This window comes from Mustela putorius, unplaced genomic scaffold (genome assembly GCF_011764305.1).
Source record: "Mustela putorius furo isolate JIRA1106 unplaced genomic scaffold, ASM1176430v1.1 tig00000589_pilon_pilon_pilon, whole genome shotgun sequence".
Classification (NCBI taxonomy): domain Eukaryota; kingdom Metazoa; phylum Chordata; class Mammalia; order Carnivora; family Mustelidae; genus Mustela; species Mustela putorius.
This window is the reverse complement of record NW_025421425.1, coordinates 1354733-1372843: the sequence shown is the minus strand read 5'-3', so window position 1 is coordinate 1372843 and position 18111 is coordinate 1354733. Positions and strand designations below refer to the sequence as shown.

Genomic DNA, 18111 nt, shown 5'->3' with positions numbered 1-18111 from the left:
TTGCGACAGAAGGGAAGGTTCTTGTAGGAGCTCGAAACCCCTCTCAGCAACCAGGGCTCTCGGATTCATGCAGCACCATTTCTCTTGCCCGAGCTCGGCGGCCTGTAGGAATTTTGGCAGGAGAGCGTTTGAGGGCCACGCTTCACAGAGGAGCATTGCCCTGTGGGAAACAGGGTCCACACTGAAGATTTCTCTCCCGTGACCACTGACCGTCTCTGCACAGCTGGACCTCATGAAATAGCGTGTCGGGTGTCCCAATTACAATGGCTTTAAAACACTAAAATAACATGGATTTTAGAAAAGCACATTATTTTTGATCGAAGGTCTCCAAGTTCTTGTATTCATGCCCATGTGGAATTGACTTACTGGGGTGCTCCGAGGGTACATGTCCATCCTCCTTAGACACAGACCCATTACAAATGTAATGTGAAAATTGAAAGTCATGTGTGTGACCTATGGTGCTTTCAGGTGGGTTGGTCTCAGGGGACATTGTTGTCACATGTCCCCTCTTCCGGTCTTTGCAGAGAGCTGGTCGGAGTGGTCAGACTGGTCTGAGTGCGACGCGTCTGGAGTCCAGGTCCGTGCCCGCCAGTGCATCCTTCTGTTTCCTGTGGGCAGCCAGTGTTCTGGAAACACCACCGAGAGCCGGCCGTGTGGCTTTGATTCCAACTACATCCCAGGTACGGGCCGAGAGGCTTGTCAGTGTGGACCAAATCATTTCCATCATTTAGAGAGGAAATGAGTCTTCGGTGGGAGTTTTATCTGTCCTTGGAGGTCATGTTTGAGGAAACAAAGCTGATTCTCTCAACCCTTGCGGTTTCAAGGTAATTAGACTGTAGATTTACAGATAACTGTGAGTTTGGGCTTGCATTTGGGCCATGAGTGTTAACAACTTTTTTTCTAACACAATATCTCCTACAATTTACTGACTATAACACAGTGAGATGATTTTGCTCAAAAAATCAAAATAGATGATCTTGTCATTTTGACATTAGGTTAAGTGCCTTTGCAGTGCTGTGTGCGTGTGTTTGTATGAATAAAAAGGCCGATTCTTTATGCAACTTTGGTTTACTTGGGAAGACAGAAACTTCCTGTGGGTCTTGTCTTGGAGAAGAGACGGGCTGGCCCTTGGGCTGTGGACTTTTCCATGTGAAACCAGTGTTCATTTACTGATGATCGCCAGCCATCTGGCCTGTGCAGGCGTGGTGTTAGACACTTCCAAGGCATTTTGTGTATGTCCACTGTGGATGTTAGGGCGGCGATGTAGACCGAAGCAGAGACCGACGTCCTAAAAGGTAATAATAGGTAATCACCTTGTTTTCTTCGACTTACAGAAAAAGTAACCATATTTTAGAGAGAATGATTAGCTTTAGTCTTCTTATAAGCCACCTCCATCATGTGTAGTATAGAACTACAAGCATTTACTGTGTTGTTTTCCTTTTAGACCGTGGACATAGCGCGACTTCTTGCTACCCACCGAAAAAAATCAGTACAAGAGAGAATAACATCTCAAGTTCCCCAAAATGGTGTTTGATCCTTATGGGCTAAACTGGTTCCAGGATCTGTTCTCTTGTTCGCATTTTACTTGGGTATTTAATGTGTGTCATGGCAAAAAGCACGAGTGGGTGCTGAATGGGAGATTTATTTATTCTGGCAATTTCCTTGGAGCTCTGGTGGATTGGTCCCCTCTGCAGGGAATCTGACGACACTGGCTTTGCTCAGAGGCAGGAACACCCGGCCAACATAGGGATCTACAACTGGCAAAATATATGGTAACAGAAAATCTGCACATACGCTGACCTTTATTTTGAAACTAGTGCCCTGGTTTCATCCCAAAGGACCATAACCTTTTCTTTCCGTGATAATGAATCTCGCTCCTTCCCTCCAGATGACCTTGACCAAATACAGCTCAGGTTGCTTAAAACAAAGAAACATAGGACATTTTTTTTTTTAAACAAGCAATCGGGCTTTTGGAACTTGGACTCACATAAAACATGAAATCATTAGAGAATCTGTAAATGAACCAGTGATGTGTTCTTTCTTCCCAACACCCTTTACACACTGTGATTAATTCTTTTTTTTTTTTTCCCAGAAGTTTCTGTGGCGAGGTCCAGTAGCGTAGAAGAGAAACGATGTGGGGGTAAGCTCCTGTTTTTAACTAATTTTTAATTGATTTCTGATATTTTCCCATCATTTCTCTTCCCATGTGTTTCATATGATGTTTGGCCCAAGAAGAACGGATGGAGAAGCCCTTGATCCAGACACGTTATGCTTTGTAGTATGGTTGTGAGTGGTCAGTGTTTGACATCTGGATCGGTGGTTCCCACGTGTGGTAGCCACCAGCATCAGCAGCAGCACCATGGTGGGCGTGTGTGTGTGTGTGGCAGGAATGCACATTCTCAGGCCCTGCCTGCACCTACAGGATCAGAACCTCTCTGTGTGAGGCCCAGGTCTCTGGCTTCCTAAGCTTTTCAGGTGATTTCAGTGGAAGCTAATAAGCTTTACGAACCAGTGATCTTGATATTAGCTGTAGTTAAATCTTTCATGAGTAAAACTCAATTCAAGCATTTTCTGCGTATTTATAGTTCTAATATGTGGCATCCAGCCTTGATAGAGCCTTCAGACTGTTGGAGTAATAACACGGTGAGACATATGGTTAAGAACAACATCTCTAGAGGCGGTTTTTAAACTTTCTGCAAACTTGAATGACACAACTCACATTCTCTGGTTCCAGCTCGTGCTAAATTTGGACTTGACTGTATGTGTTTACCTTGCCTGGGCGGGAGGGGCTGACTGTCCACCGGTCAGTGCCTATCCTCTGTCCGCCTTTGGTAGTCAGAGCCAATATCCACACCAAGACCACGTGTGGCTGCTGACCTGTGAACACCTTTCCTACCATCATCCAGTCCATGGGGGGAGTCGCAGAAGCTCTGGTCTGCATGTTCACATGGAATCCGGAGCTCTGTGAGTGTGTTTTAGGAATGTACTTACTGCTGTTAACTACATGAATTAAGAGCCCACTATCTGTTACATTCTGTCTGTTTAGTTTTAGCTGTTAATCTAACTAACTAATCTTTGTGGTGCACCCATTCCGTGAGCTCTGCGAGGGGCACTGAGATGACCATGGGGACACGAATAGCCCTAGCCCTCCTGGAACCAGCATTCATGTCATAAAAGACTCCAGTGCCTGAGACGTGCTGTGTCTGGTGTCTGACCTACATCGGTTCCGTGAGCTCACAGACTGGCATTCACTGACTTGGGATCCAGCTAGAAGATGAATAGACTCTAGTTCCCATAAAAAATAATCATAGCCATAAGGGTCCTTTAATATTTTTAGATCAGTCACTCCACACCACTGTATCAAATGGCAAGAAGTGTCCTATTTGATCCAACAAAGGATGTTCATGTAGGTTCCACGGCCCACAGTTCTTTAACATAAAACCTTTGGAAATACAGAAGGGTTTTAGAATTCAGCGGTTTTCAGATTTCAGATGGGTCCTAGGGGGTGTGTGATGTCTGTTAGGTAACACTGCAGTGCCCAGGTCCACATTCTGTAACTAGTCTCTTTCATGATGCCTCATGACGTGTGGGCCAAGTGAAGATGCTAACGCTTCTGTAGTTCTCGTTAGCTCTGCAGCAAGAGGGTCAGGTCCGGTCATGCTTTGCTGCCAGGTGAGTAATGAAAAGTCCGTTCCGGAGATTTTGGTTTTGGAAATTGCAGCCCTGCACTGTCATCTGCATTAAGGTCAAGAAGAGTGAGATGAAGCCATTGGCCGAAGTCGGCACAGGTTGTCAGCTGTGGAGCCAGAGTTGGGATCCAGGCAGTGGGATCTGAGTGGAAGCTTTAAGGCCAGAGCACCACAAGAGAAGGCCCCTGGCAATAGGTATCTGGAAGGATTGTGTCTGGAGGGCTGGTGCCACAGCAGCCCTGGTCAGGAGACAGTTTTGGACATCACCCAGGGTCCAGGCATGCCTGCTGCCCTCGGAAGCAGTGTTATGTCCAAAGTGAAGCAGAGTTTTTAAGGGGTGCCCCTGTCCTACGTGAGGTCAAGACAGAACTTGGTCTGCTGATATCCCGGCAGAGTTGACTGGTCCCCCATGCCCACCAGAGATTCAAAAACCACTTTCCCCATCCAACCCCCTCTGGGTTAGGATATAGGAGACTTTCAAGGGCCTTGAGCACCTGGAAGAACATGGTGCAAAGTCCATTCCCATCCTAAAATGCTGCTTCTGTGTGTCTGAATCAGATGGGCTCATTGGCTACCCAACCCCAAGTCATGCCTTGACATGATTAAATCATAGGGACGTTCCTCATTCTGTAGTATTCACAACTGATGTTCTTAGATCTCCAGCTGCTAACATGTCAGGTTAAATAAGATCTGACTGTAGGGCTGATGGGTAAGAAGAATCACCTGGCAAAATGTTCTGGGATGTTTAGGAAGACAACACAGATGTCTTTTTTTTTTTTCCATTTGAAGAGAAATCAACCAGATTTTGTGAAGGAAATCCTCAGTGGAGCCAACTGGGTAGCTGGTTTCTAGTCCAGCTTTCCTGACCAAAACAATGGGGAAAAAAAGCATGTTCAAAGCAAAGAGCCACACTAAGCAAATTCAAAAGAGATTTAATAGACACTGTTTTTCCCTATGCAAAAAAATGTAGGCCTATTGAAATTTTTCAATTTAGCTATTTTTAGTTTCATGAGACACAGAGTCTATATAACCCTCATAAAGATGTCGGTTGGCCCCAGCCTCCCTGGGCACCTGCACCCATGATTCATCGACGGATGACAAAGTATCCGCATATGGCGAGCACCGTACGTCTCCGCACATTATAATCAAACGCCATCAGTGCCACAGAAAGCACTCTTCTCGGTAGGTGGCGTTGACCCTGGGGACTCAAAGTGGCTGCAGTATAAAATGATGACAGCCCATGTGACATCTGCTCTCGCGTGCCTTGAGCACAGTTTCAGGACACCTCTAGTGGCTGGTGGGCTGCCCCCCGGGGCTTGGTCCAACCCGTCCAGGTCCAGCTCTGGAGGCTTCAGACAAAATCCGGAAAGGTCAGAGAGTTGTGAATTGCTTCCATTTTGTTAGACCAGGGACCAGAGAATCAAGAAGTGAGAAACAGGTGGAGGTGGGGGAGGTGGTGCTTGTGGAATATTCTAGTCACGTCCAGCTGGATGATCCAGGGACTAGAGCTGCCGGCTTGGACACCTGCATCAGGAATGGGGTAGGAGTGGGCTGCAGCTTCCAGTGCGCCCCGCCTCCGTGCATGCTGGCCGCTCCCCTGGGGAGGCCGCTCTGTCTCTCAGGGGTCCCAGGAGCGCGGCATCCAGGAGTCGTAAAGGGACACGGTGTAGAGGTGTCAAGGTGTGGGGACAGCGCGGGAGCCCCGCCTCTGCTGCAGAGTCAGGCAGGAGCCAGGGTAGTTGTGGCGCAAACACCCTAAGGCCTAGATCAAGGGACAGACTTGCAGGCCTTCTTCCCCTGAGGGCTGGGGACCTCTGTGTGACTCTGTGATTTGCCTGGTGTCCGCAGTGTGCCTCGCAGGCATTTCCAATGGCTCTGAGTGCAGGATGGACAGACAGGTCAGGGAAGAGCATGGGTGACACTCCGCCCCTGGTGGTGAGTGGAGGGAACAGCATGGGGGGAAAGCCTGTCCTCGGGCTTGTGTCCTGTGCAGGGACAGGCCAGTAACCCACAGCCACCTGGTGCCAACAGAGTAGACAAAGTAAGGTCACGTTCTGCTTCACCTGATGTTCACTAGGCCCAGCTTCATGAGCATTGCCCAGATGTTGTCTTTATTCCATGAAAGAAAGGCTTAAAACCTTCCTCGTACGGCGTCCTATCACACATGATGAACATTTATTTTTCTATGTGGTTGTTTCGCAGACATTGCGAGGCCTTTGTTATGTGACCTTGCGTCCCTCAAGCCAGTCCCATATTAGAGACATAAATCCATGTCTGCTCATTTTTTCCAACGTCTTATATCCATAACTCAAGGAAAATAACCCAAAGATCCTATTGAATAGAAAAAAATATGTAAAAGAGGATTGTTTCATAACCACTAAAATATCATATTTTATTCCTTTGGCACAAATCATTTATTTCTTTGGCATAAACCATCTTTTTTTATAAAGTCGCCAAAACGCAGTAATTGTGAACAGGACTTGGAAGCCGTAAATGCGTTCTCACCTTGTTCTCATAGGCTGTAGGCAGGGATGTTCCGCCTGTTAAAGAGCATGGAAAAAATGTTCTCTAGGAACCCCCTAAACCAGAGATCCTACTGCACTTGAAACAGAGAAGCAGGTTTGTACAATCCTTTAAAGAAAAGAGATGCTTCTGCCAGTGTACAAAGGTGATCTCCAAGAGACTGGTTGTCGTTCGGAAGAGGCTTCACTTAAAATACACTGTGCTCCCTGGGCAGGAGTGTGTGGGTGGCCATGACATTTCAAAGGAAGGTCGTGGGCCTTTTATTTTGTCTTGCTCTTTTCATCCACATGCATTGCAACGTCGAGTGGCGCGTTCTTTTCCAACGCACGTCTGTTTTGGTGCTGTCTTCCCAGAGTTCAACATGTTCCACATGATCGCCGTGGGGCTGAGCAGCTCCATCCTGGGCTGCCTCCTTACACTGCTCGTCTACACCTACTGCCAGCGCTACCAGCAGCAGTCCCATGACGCCACCGTCATCCACCCTGTCGCTCCCGCCCCCCTCAACACCAGCATCACCAACCACATCAACAAACTGGACAAGTACGACTCGGTGGAAGCCATCAAGGTAAGGGAGTGGCAGACAGAGGCACAAGGAAGCGGCCTGGGGGATTGGCCAAGCTCAGGGGTGGTGGCTTAGGTGAAAGCCTGGGGAGCAAGGGAACCGGTGTCCTTCATGACGGAGCTGCCATCTTAGCTTTGCTTCGCCTGCAAAGAAGATGGCGCCTTCTGTGGGGAAGTGGATTAAAAATAGGACTTGGAAATGACAGCAGATGAAATTCTGGAAGATACTGGGTCATTAGCCAATGTCCAGCTGTGCCTCCACTGTGCTTTCCATGTCCAAAGAGGGCTCTTGCCGAAGGGAAGAGCTCCAGGCTGAGGACCCGTACACACAGGACAGTGGTAACGAGAACCAGGGTGGGGTCATCCGATATCCAGGTTCGTGGCAGAAATCACCAGGGTGGCATCCTGAGAAAAATTGTTACATTATTAGAAAAACTATCTTCAAATGAGTTTTACACATAATGAAGCTTCTTCAGCTTTGCACACTGTGTGACTCGTGTGAGACGAAGTTTTCAGCTAAATTTTCTCAATGGGTGATGAATTCCGTGTTCGCCCAGAAACAGAGTCGATGGCCAGTCTCCTCCTTCTGAGGAAGAAGCAGTAGAAAGGGCATCAGCTCTGGACCAGGCAGACCTGAGTCCAGGAGCCACCAGCTGGGTAAACATGAAGCCTCTCACTGACACTCAGTGAGCCTCTGCTTTCTCCTCCTAAATTGGAGATCATGAGAAGCAGATGAAATAGTTACACTAAGTGCCTTGACTAGTGCCTGGCAAAGTCAGTGTGGCTTTTGTCTGAGGCATTGTGCGTCAGGGTGTAGAATACAGGTTAGTTAATTCTTTGAACCTCGATCTCTTCATCTTTAAAATGGGTATAGCAATATGACTGTCAGATCTCTGTTGTGAGGCTTAAAGGGGATAAAATGCAGGAGTCGGGGGTGTAGCCAGAAGCTCATTTGGGCTCTTGTAGACTTCCCGCACCCACGTGAATGAAGGAAGTTCCCATTTTGATATACCTCTTAAATTGATGGGACCCCTAAACCTTCCCTAAACCTTCTCAGGGAGTGTTTTTCTGCTCTCTACTATGATGGTTTCCTTTGAAATTCGATTTCCTTCCCACGTGGGAATATGGAATGTCTTCAGCCCTCACGACTTCACGTGCTTGGAAAGTCTATTGGCTGGGGGCCACAGCATCCTCTCATTTCCCTCCTACCATGAGATCCCTTCCCCGACACTGGGACAGCGACAGGGCCAACCCCAGGCCTTGCTGACACCGGGACCCAGAGCCCATCAGCACCTGATGCTAATTTTGTGCTCGGACCAGGGAATGAAGGCGGCCACCACTAAGATGCCCCCACACCCTCTCAGCACTGAGCTCCCGGAGTATGAGCAAGAACTTTTATGACCAAGAACCTTTCAAACAAGCCTTCAGAATCCAGGAGTGGGGCTCCTTGAGATGTGATGCCAACCTATGAACTTGTGTGGTACTTTAAGTGTCCTAAGATAATTGAGCTGGTCTTTGATCTCACTTGAGATCCAGGAACCACCCAGATACTAAGAAATTTCACTACTCTGAGGGCACTGATGGCTGCCTAGTCTCTAATGATCCTTCTGGAACTTTCTTCTGATACCTTACCCAGACCAGTCCTGGAGAGTTGGCCTCTGCCAACTAATCTACATCTGTCAGTCAGTCCTTTATTTAATAGTCACCCTCAACCTGGCAGAGTCTGCATTTTGAAAGTGTAGGTTGCTTTAATGACTTCATAAGGAAGGGCATCCGTGTCGGAAGTGGCTACAGTAGCCTGTGTTGGGGGCCATAGCTGGGCCCCCCAATAACATGCATATTATGGCCTGATGAATGGGAGCACCCCAGCTCCCCCTTTGGGAAAGGGGAAACCCCAGGCTTGTTTTGGCTGTAGGCACAGTCTCCCTGCACTCACTCAAAGGAAGTCAGGTCCCAGGGTTCTGACTTACCTTTGCTGCAAGCCTGGGGAAGCGGTCCTCCATCCCTGGTCAGCAGTGAGCAGGAGACAGGCACCTGTTGCTTATAAGGTGGCTATAAGGCTCAACTCTTAAGTGGTTATTTTATTTTTTTTATTTTCTTAATTAATTAATTAATTAATGGGTGCATGAGCCGGGGGGGAGGGGAGAGGCAGAGGGAGACGGCGAGAATCTCAGGCAGACTCCACACTAGTCCAGCTCACAACCCTGAGATCATGACCTGAGCCAAAATCAAAAGTCGATCACTAAAGCGACCGAGCCACCCAAATGGCCCTCTAAGTGTTTGTTTTAAAAGGGGTCCCAGGACAGCTATGCTTAACATCCTGAGGAACCTCCGTCCTGTTTTCCAGAGTGGCTGCACCAGCCGGCATGCCCACCGATCGTGTAAGCGGGTTCCCCTTTCTCCTTGTCCTCGCCAGCACTTCTTGTCTCCTGTCTTGTTGATTTTGACCGTGCTGACTGGTAGTGGGATGGGAGGTGGGTGGGGGATGGGTAAGGGGGGGATGGGCCGTGAGGAGAGCATGTGATGTGATGAGCCCTGGGCGTTACAGGCACCAGATGAATCACCGAACACTACATCTGAAACTAATAATGTACTGTATGTTGGCTAACTGAATATAAATTTAAAAAAAAAAAAGTGCCCCAGGAAAAGCAAAACAGGCACTTACAGTGAAACCACTAAGCAGGGTCCTTAGGTACAAGGGCAGATGCTGCTAGGTCTGAGCCCCTGTCCGGCTGCAGAGCCCCCAGGTGGCAGCTTGCAGGGGGGCTGCTTCCTCATCACATGCTCGCCTGCTGGCACCTGGAGAAAATGGAGAGAAATCAGGGCATTTGAAATTACATGCATTTACTTAAATAAGCTCCTTGGAAATCTCTTATTAATGTACCTGTCTGTGATCATCAGAAAGCTGCTTAAATCGTACTGTCCCGGAACATTCAGAGGGTGTGTTGGTTCGAAATCACGGGAGTTTTAGGTTTGTTGAAGGTTTCTATTGGTCAAAACTTGCCAACCTCATTCTGGTCGTGAGGCGGGTCGTCGGGAAGTCAAATGAGGTGAGGAAGCAAGTAAGTGGGAAATCACGTCTCGAACAACGGAGCCTCAGGAGGGAGTTCAAATTCAATGTCATCATCCCCTTGTTACGTTCTCCTTCTGAAATACTGCTTGTAGAATGTTCTTAAATTTCTCTCTTTTATTATTTTACTTTTTACAGGCATTTAACAAAAACAACTTGATCCTAGAAGAAAGAAACAAGTACTTCAACCCGCATCTCACCGGGAAGACCTATTCTAATGCCTACTTTACAGATCTCAATAACTACGATGAGTACTGATAGCTGTTCTATTGTTGGCTTCTCATAATGCCCCGTTCCTCAAGGCCTGTGCTCCATGACTGCCCATGTTTCCAAGACTTCAGAGATGAAGTCTGGATGCCTTTCAAGTGCATTTCAAGCCACGAGTTTCCCATTGCTGCCAAAAGCAACAAAAATCCCGAAAAGCAACAAAAATCTAGATATGATGTCGTGAAAATCTGGTCTAAATGCTTGATCGTTGTCAAATGAGCCATGGCATGAAGTTTTGTTTATAGTTTTTTGTTTTTTTTTTTTTTTTATTGCCGTTTGGTCCATTTTTCTAACAAGTCTGTTATTTTACTTGCGCTTTTTAATAAATGTACCACCCACATAGGAAGAAGTCTTTAGAAATAGGAATGCCTTCCTGTTCTTGAGCATAAATCTTCATGATGTGTTTATTCAAGAAAATAGACACTTCCGACGAGAGTCCCCCTCCCGCCACAAAGAGTGTTAGGTCCGTGGTATTTGGTAAAATGAGGGCTAGGAATGTGGCTGTAGTTACTCAACACGGATCTGCCATCTTCCCAACCTGGATCATTCTGTGGAAACCTCGGAAGCAACTTGTGTGTTTGGACTTGGAATGGTTCTCACTTGGGCAAGGGCCGGGATTCACCCTGGCTTGTGTCTGCGGAGGTGATGATGGCATGAGGTGTGACACACTCATCCCTCCCTTAGTCTTGATGCACTTCCGGTGTCACCCCTGGTGGAGCTGAGCGTAAAGACCAGAGGCTCATCCATGATGAAGGGTTTAGCCCTCCGCATGACGCTGCAGGGCTAGCCGTCATAGTCTCGCTTCTGGACTTCCTGGCATTCCCGGGAGCTGCCTGTCGTGCAGTGGGCCCGGAAGCCCACCTGTCCGGTCCGGTCCTGGAGAGCCATGCGTAGAACCACCACTCACTCACCATCTGGAGAGCCTCCTCATCCTCTCCGTCCCTGCAAGGAAAGATCATGAACACCCATGACACCAATGAGGGAAGGTATTAAAAAATACTTTGAAATAGAATTGAAACCAGCTTTTTTTTTTTTTTTTTAATTTTCCATGTCATAGAAAGGATCAAAAGAACTGACCTTTAAGGAGAAGCAACTTTGTATTTTCTGTGTGCTGAGAGAACTAGTGTGTGGCCATCAGCCCCCTCCCAGCGCATTGCTGATGAGTGAAGCCGGCTTTCTGCAGCCCATCGATGTTCATATTGACGTAAGCCCCAAGTACCCGGCTGTCATTTGCCGCCTCCGGGTCAGGTGAGGAGGACACATTTTGTTCTGGTGCCTTGTGTTTCTCTGTCAGTGCTGCCCTCTCCTCCGCCCCTCCCACTTCTCCCTGCACCGAGGCAATCGCATTTCAAGATGTACCTTGAGAAAGCAGGAGAGTAAGGTTTTCAGTGATCCCTGCAGTTCTGAGCATTGATCATCGCTAAGCATTTCAGAGTGTTGTTATATTACTCATAGAAGTCCCTGGAAAGGCCAAAAAAAAAAAAAAAGGCAGGAGAAATTACTCATAAACAACTAATACAGTTGGTTGAATAATTTCCAAAAGACTGGAACTGTTCGTCTGACACCCCCACACCCGCGGATGCGGTGAGGGCGACCGACGTGGACAGTCCATCAGGTTCTTACTGCACAGTGAACCTTCAGATCCATGGACACCACAGCATAGACACTGAGGTGCACAGGCTTCTTAGCACCCATGCTTCTATCCTATCTAGTTTAAAGACACAATTTCAGAGGGTGTTGGGGAAAATCCCACATTTAGTCATGAGTATTGTTGTATTGAAAATATTCTCCTACAGCCAGATTTTCACAAGCTATTCTACTAAAATTCCAATTTAAATGATGGGGGTCTCTGGGAGGTTGGAGAGAGGACACCGGAGTGGTGTTCTGGATCTTTCCAACGGGCGTCCATGTTGTCTGTCCTGTGCGGCTTCTCTGCTGTGTGCAACCGCTCTGCTTGGACACGGAGAGCCGAAGTCCACACCGAGGAGGTGAAATTCCGCCAGATGGCTTCCCCGCTGCCCTTCAGCTAGATTCGCACCGGATGCTCCAACTTGGGCGTCCCTTTCCTTGAAGAAACATGTCCTCACTGCGAAGCACATTGCAGCTGCTTTGGAATCCCTCCCCCAGGTGTTTTCTAAGCGTAAATGTTCATTTTTCTCTCCCCTGGGAAACGGAATACTAATATTTTGAGAAAACATCGCTGGACCTGACTGGAAATGCTTTCTAAGTCCACGCTGGGCCCCCGTGCGGCTCCTGCAGTGACCGGGGCGGCGCCCTCTCTCCACGAGTTCTCGTGTTGCGGATTATCCGTCCTGGGACTTGTCACCGCAAAAAACAATGCTCTCGTTTTCGTCCTCTGAAGCTCTGCGCAAAGGAAGACGACTGTGGCTTCGCGCGCTCTCTCCCTCTCTCATTTCACAGAATTTCAGTCGGTTAAGAATAATTTTAACTACATTCTAACTATTTTAAGCAGCTTTGGGGTAGCTTCGGCTTTTCCGTCCCTCCGTGGCCGCTGCTCCCAGCTGCGCGCCTCCCCGCGGTCCCCCGGTTGGTGCCTGAGCCCCAGGTCGGCTGTCACTGGGGAGCCCCCACGCGCACCCGGGGGTCCTCCCTGAAGTCGCCCTCCCGGAGGCTGCCACCTTTGCCTTCCCCGGGGGTCGCACTGTGCGTTTCTGAATGACGGCTGTTTTCTGTCTTTCTCTTCCTTCTCCTTCCTTCCTTCCCTCCTCCTCCTCCTCCCTTCCTAGTACAAGCAGCACAGATCGGGATTACTGTTTTCAAGCCGCACCCCGCTTTGAACCCAACATCCAATGGCACTGACCACAGTTTAATCTCTAGGATTATTTCTGGCTAGGGCTGAAGTTTGCCTGTTTTCATTAGGAAAGTGGCTTTCGTCTCACATTAAAGTCTTTGGAAGTGATTCCCAGGGTCGGGGCTGCTCAGGGTCCTTTCTCTGGCCGGAGGAGTCCCCGCGCTGAATGCGCAGCGGGTGGAGGCCCCGTCCTACGGAGGGACACCACAGCACAGCTTTCCCCAGGAGCGCTGTGGACCAGCGGCTGGCATGAACATGGGTTCGTCACCCTGAGCGATGGGACAGCGACTTGGGGGCAGCTCTGCCCCACGGAAGCCCCTCCGCCAGCAGACTCCGTGCTTCTGCGCTCGGTTGCCAGGCTCGCTGGAGGCCCATGTCCGTGATGCTTTGGGGCGGTCTCTGCACCCCACTCCCGCGGGGACGTCCAGCAAGCCCACTCAGGTGTGTCCTGACCGCCAGTGGCGCTTCCCTGTGTGCGCGCCGGGCCGGGCGGGGTACCTCAGGGCCTGCGGAGGAATGGACGGTGCGGGACGAGCATCCCTGCCCCGGAGTAGCCCTGTCCCTGGGAAGGGGTCGCCCCCGTGCTCAGGGCGGACCAGGGTCTGGTCCCACGGACTCACGGAGTGATGCCAGAGGGCAGAGAAGCAAAAGTGAGAAAAGGTGACAATGGGGACCCAGTGGCTCCCGAGCTGAGTGTGAGGGCGGGTCCCAGGTGGGGAGCCGGGATGCGCGCACAGTTCTGTGGGTCTGACGCTGGGACTCTTCCAGAACCGACTGTCCTGAGGGCGGGAGTTTCAGCCGAGGATGGCCTTATTTCCTTATTTCTCTGCACAGGGGTGAGAGTCGTGGGACTCAAAGTCCAGGACGGGGAGGGTTTCCACTGGAGCTTTGGCAGAATCCATGGGTCAGACCGCCTTTCTGAGTTAGGGACACAGTCTCAGCGGAGGAGTCCCGTGTCCCCAGGATACTCCAGGGTCTACTGGAAGTTCGGAGTAGATTTTATGTTACACATCTATCAAGTCTGCACTCAGCTAATCATCTTTGCATAAACACTGCCGTAATGCACACTGAAGGTGTAGTGTTGGTAGCATCTGAGTTCACAAATATCCTGCTGCTCCTTTATGACATTTTCCTTGCTTTCAGAATAAATCATGGACTTGACCCCTACAGTGTTAAAACACCTTCAGCAGGTCTTTTACTCTCCATTGGGGTTTTCTGGTTTCTGGTATTTAATGGGCGCTCTCCATGGAATTCAGCATTTTCATCTCAAAAGCTGGCTTGGGGCCCCCACCCAGGGACAACAGGTACCCGTGGGGGGTACAGTGAATGGCTTCTGCCTCAAAAGAGCCATTCTCCACAGAGCTGGAAGTCCCTAAGCATAAACCTCCAATAATCAGTGTTCCTGAAGGTGAGAATTACAATGAGAACCGTAACTCCTACGCAAACTCTGAGGTACTTTTAAGATGAGGCAAAAAGGAGTTCTCGATTGTGTTGGCATGCCCAATACATTCACCCCTTCTCCTGTCTCCATTATGTCCTGGCCATTCTTGTCACCTGGTGAGAATAGGAGGACACAGCATTGTAGGCTTGATGACCTACGATAATCTGTTATCAGAAAACAAAGCCATGTTGAGCACATTGCTTCTCTGGACAATGGGTGTGATATGGGAGAAGGTAAAGTAGCAGTCACTTTGACCAGAAGAATGCGCAAAAAGGAATGCCGGGGGCACCTGGGTGGCTCAGTTGGTGAAGCAACTGCCTTCGGCTCAGGTCATGATCCTGGAGTCCCGGGATCAAGTCCCACATCAGGCTGCCTGCTCAGCAGGGAGTCTGCTTCTCCCTCTGACCTCTCCCCTCTCCTGTTCTCTCTCTCTCTCTCAATAAATAAAATCTTCAAAAATGCCAATTACTGCTCAGTGCATTACAATGGAAGATCAAAGATTTGGAATTTATTTCTGTTGTTCTCCCTAGTTGAGGTCATGAATAATAAGTGAGAAATACTTTGTAACTCTACAAACACTGACTCAAGGTATTCCTATTTTCTGTTTTTGATAACCCGATAAAATACAGGGAAATAAATTACCAGAATCCTTGCTTTTCCTTTTGGAAATTGAAAAGTAGTGAACAAGATGCAATGTTGGACTATTGGCAGGGATTTCTAGAATGTCTATTCTGTACCCCCTTTTTAATGGACATAGTAAAGATGTGTTATATGTATTTTGGGGACCTGATGGATCAAGGTTTTTTTGTCTATCATACATCACATTATCAAAAATTTGGTACATGTTACAAAAGCATCAGGAATGGAGATTGTTCTCTCTTGAAAATGTAGCTTACACTGCACAGGGACTTAAAACATCATCAAAACCAACTTCAGAGCCTGATACCAAGTGTACAGTTCCTGATGTACACTGCCTCGCAGTATTTGCAAAAGATCATATTCATTCTGCAATCCGGAGCAATCAAGCTTCTTACCCTTGACCAGAGTCAGGATCAATTTTTGCTCAAACAGGCTTTTCTGTATTGATATGATGAGGGTAACTAGCCAAGGATATTTTAAATCCTGAAAGGAACAAAGTAGAGAGAGGAGACCACACTGCAGCATTTCTTAAACCAACATTTTGGACAGGTAATGCCATCCATTCCATCTCTTCCCATTTAGGAAGAAATCCGAGGCCAGTGGTGGTAACATGACCCTTTTCTTTTTCAGCTTCGTGGCAGCTTAATGCCACACAGTCCAAATGTGAGGTGAATGGCAGTACAAACAGTGGTTCAGATGGGTTCAAGTGCTCAATAAACACGAGCTGGGAGGAAAAATCGGGATTCTGGAAAATCCTAAACTGTCCTCCTCTCCTGTCGCTGAGAAGAAAGCATTGTTAGCCATCCTCCGTAAGCACAGATGGTTTAATTTGCCATAAAAAGTTGCCAGTGCCTTGTTTGAGATGGTGATTTATCATCGTATCTGGACATTACTGGTTCTAGTTCAAAGCAGAGGGTTGATTGGCTCACCTGGAAGAAAATCATTCTTTTATATCTCTTGGATCTCAGGAATGGAAAATGACCTAAGGAGCACATCCTAGATGTGATGTCTGCCCCCATTAGCAGAGCAGGTGGCACCAGAACAAGGGCAGAGGTGTGTTCCATCACTTTAATTATACATCTTCCACAAAAAACCTTGGACCAATGATAGGGTTGCCGATGAGCTGCCAATGGATGTCAGAAACTTTGTTACTGTCCCTCTTCAGGCAGGTCCACAGACAGAGGAAAATCAGGCTGGTGACAGCTGGCACGGATACACTGAGTGGAATGAGAACCACCTAAAACTTTGTGTGCTTTTTTTTTTTTTTTTTAAGTCAATGTCAACATTGCTTACAAGTACACAAAGTTGTCAACCTTAATTTGGTGTAGGAAAGTTAATGGTGTTTTCTCGACTAAAAGTGTTTTTTCTTATACTGTGACTGTTGGCCAACATCAAACTTGAACTTCTGCCATTTGAAGGAAATCACAGTTTGAGCCTTCAACCCCAGCACCTCCATCCACCACTGAAAGCTCTGTGTCATCTGCAAAGAAAATGCACAAACGTGGTTTATTGTAGCATTCTTCAAAAGTGGGTAACAAAGCTTGTGTGTATGCCCCTTGATATGATTTATGAAGATGTTATGAAATTAAATTCCTCGTTCTGTTAGTTTGCTTTTGCTGCTTTGTGATGCAAAATAAACTTATTTGGAATTGTTTCATTTTTCCACTGAACCTTCTCCAAAGCCAACTTCAGCCCTTGGGAAACTTGCAGAAAGTTCTCAACTTTAAAATTAATTTTTAAAAGACAATATGTATTAATAATCAGAATGGGTCTCTTTACATGAGGCAACGTGGCCTTTCTCTTCCTTTAAACGAGGAACTGGAGTTTCAGTTGCCCTGTTGGAAATCTCTTGAAGTGTCAGAACTTTCTTCATAGGGCTGTTGGGTGCACTTTTTTCCCCTGTCCTTACATTCGGTTTTCAAGGTTTCATTTGCACAAAAACCTTGTTGTTAGAAATGTGTAATACAAATTTCCAGTAGTCTTCACTTTTATGTGTTCTGTTCATCAGTTCATTGGTCTTAAATCCTCACTGGAGAGCTGTCCAGGTCTATATCCAAGAATGTTGTTTAATGACACCTGACAGATACATTGCTTTCAAAAATCAGTTTGCGATACCACTTGTGACACCCCAGGCAGGGAGCTCATGTGCTACTCCATTGGATCAGTTATGGAAATTTTGAGAAGAGGCTTGGCTGGTGGGGGGCGGGGCGGGGTTACCCGCCAATCAGCAGAAACCAACCCACACCTACTGTAGGTCCCAACTTTCCAGAAAGCAAACATATAAGATAAAATGATCTGTTATTAAGAAGGGGAAATGTCGTGCTCACTCACTGCTCTTGTGAATTTCCAGTTTCTGTAATCCAAACCAATTTTAACAATTTTTTAACCAATAAATTCATGAAGAATGATCATGAGTGCCACTAAGAGTGCAATCTTCCCTCCATAGCACCCCTCCACATCATCTCTACCTGCCAACGTTTTTCAGACAAAAGAAGAGAATCCTGACTATGTACAGTATAAATTGTATTATATTTTTTGTACTTATGTTTTATGTAAATAGTTTGTCTCATTCAATTGTATGTGAGCATTGAAATAAATCCTACCATTTAGGAAACAATTTAGTGAGATTGTTCTTTGCCTCAGTGTCTCTCTGCCTCCAGAGGTGTTAAGGCATGACAGCTCCTTGAAGAGGGTTTCAGCAGATTGAGACTGGACAGCCCTCTGGGAAACCGCCCCCATCCAATGCCTATTTGCTCTTCTGACCCCAAGACCTGTTTTGTGGTGGCCAAGATCGGCCCCACTAACTTCATGATGGTTTTGCAATGCAGCTGAGAAGTGTTAGAAATATTCCTATGGGCAACAGGAGATACATGACCAGGAAAGCCAACCAGGGCTTTAATTTGCCAGGAGTTGGTATCAGGTACTGTTGATGATTCCTTCCTTAAGTTCTACTCATCTTCTCTCCAGCACACCATATTCCATTATTTCTTGCCTAAAAGGAGGTTTTCTTGAATTAACTGCTGACTATCAGCATGAACACAGAAGATGCCTGACCCAGAAAAACCTCTCTTGAGTGGGAGTCACATTTCATAAGGCAGTGTCCATGATG

The 18111-nt window shown here is 47.5% G+C and overlaps 1 protein-coding gene across 6 annotated transcripts in view; it reads left to right on the top strand.

Moving 5' to 3' along the window:
- Positions 1 to 17619, top strand: part of SEMA5A (semaphorin 5A) — a 466937-nt gene extending 449318 nt beyond the window's left edge. For 4 of the 6 annotated variants that reach the window (XM_045082005.1, XM_004761227.3, XM_045082007.1 and 1 more), the window contains 4 exons: positions 525 to 680; positions 2093 to 2140; positions 6566 to 6777; positions 9982 to 17619. In XM_045082005.1, coding sequence (XP_044937940.1) covers positions 525 to 680; positions 2093 to 2140; positions 6566 to 6777; positions 9982 to 10101 — 536 coding nt within the window. In that variant the 3' untranslated portion in view covers positions 10102 to 17619. Of the gene's footprint in view, positions 1 to 524; positions 681 to 2092; positions 2141 to 6565; positions 6778 to 9120; positions 9155 to 9981 lie in introns of all 6 variants that reach the window. The other 2 variants (XM_045082009.1, XM_045082008.1) reach the window with 2 other exon arrangements.
- The last annotated feature ends 492 nt before the right edge of the window (positions 17620 to 18111 follow it).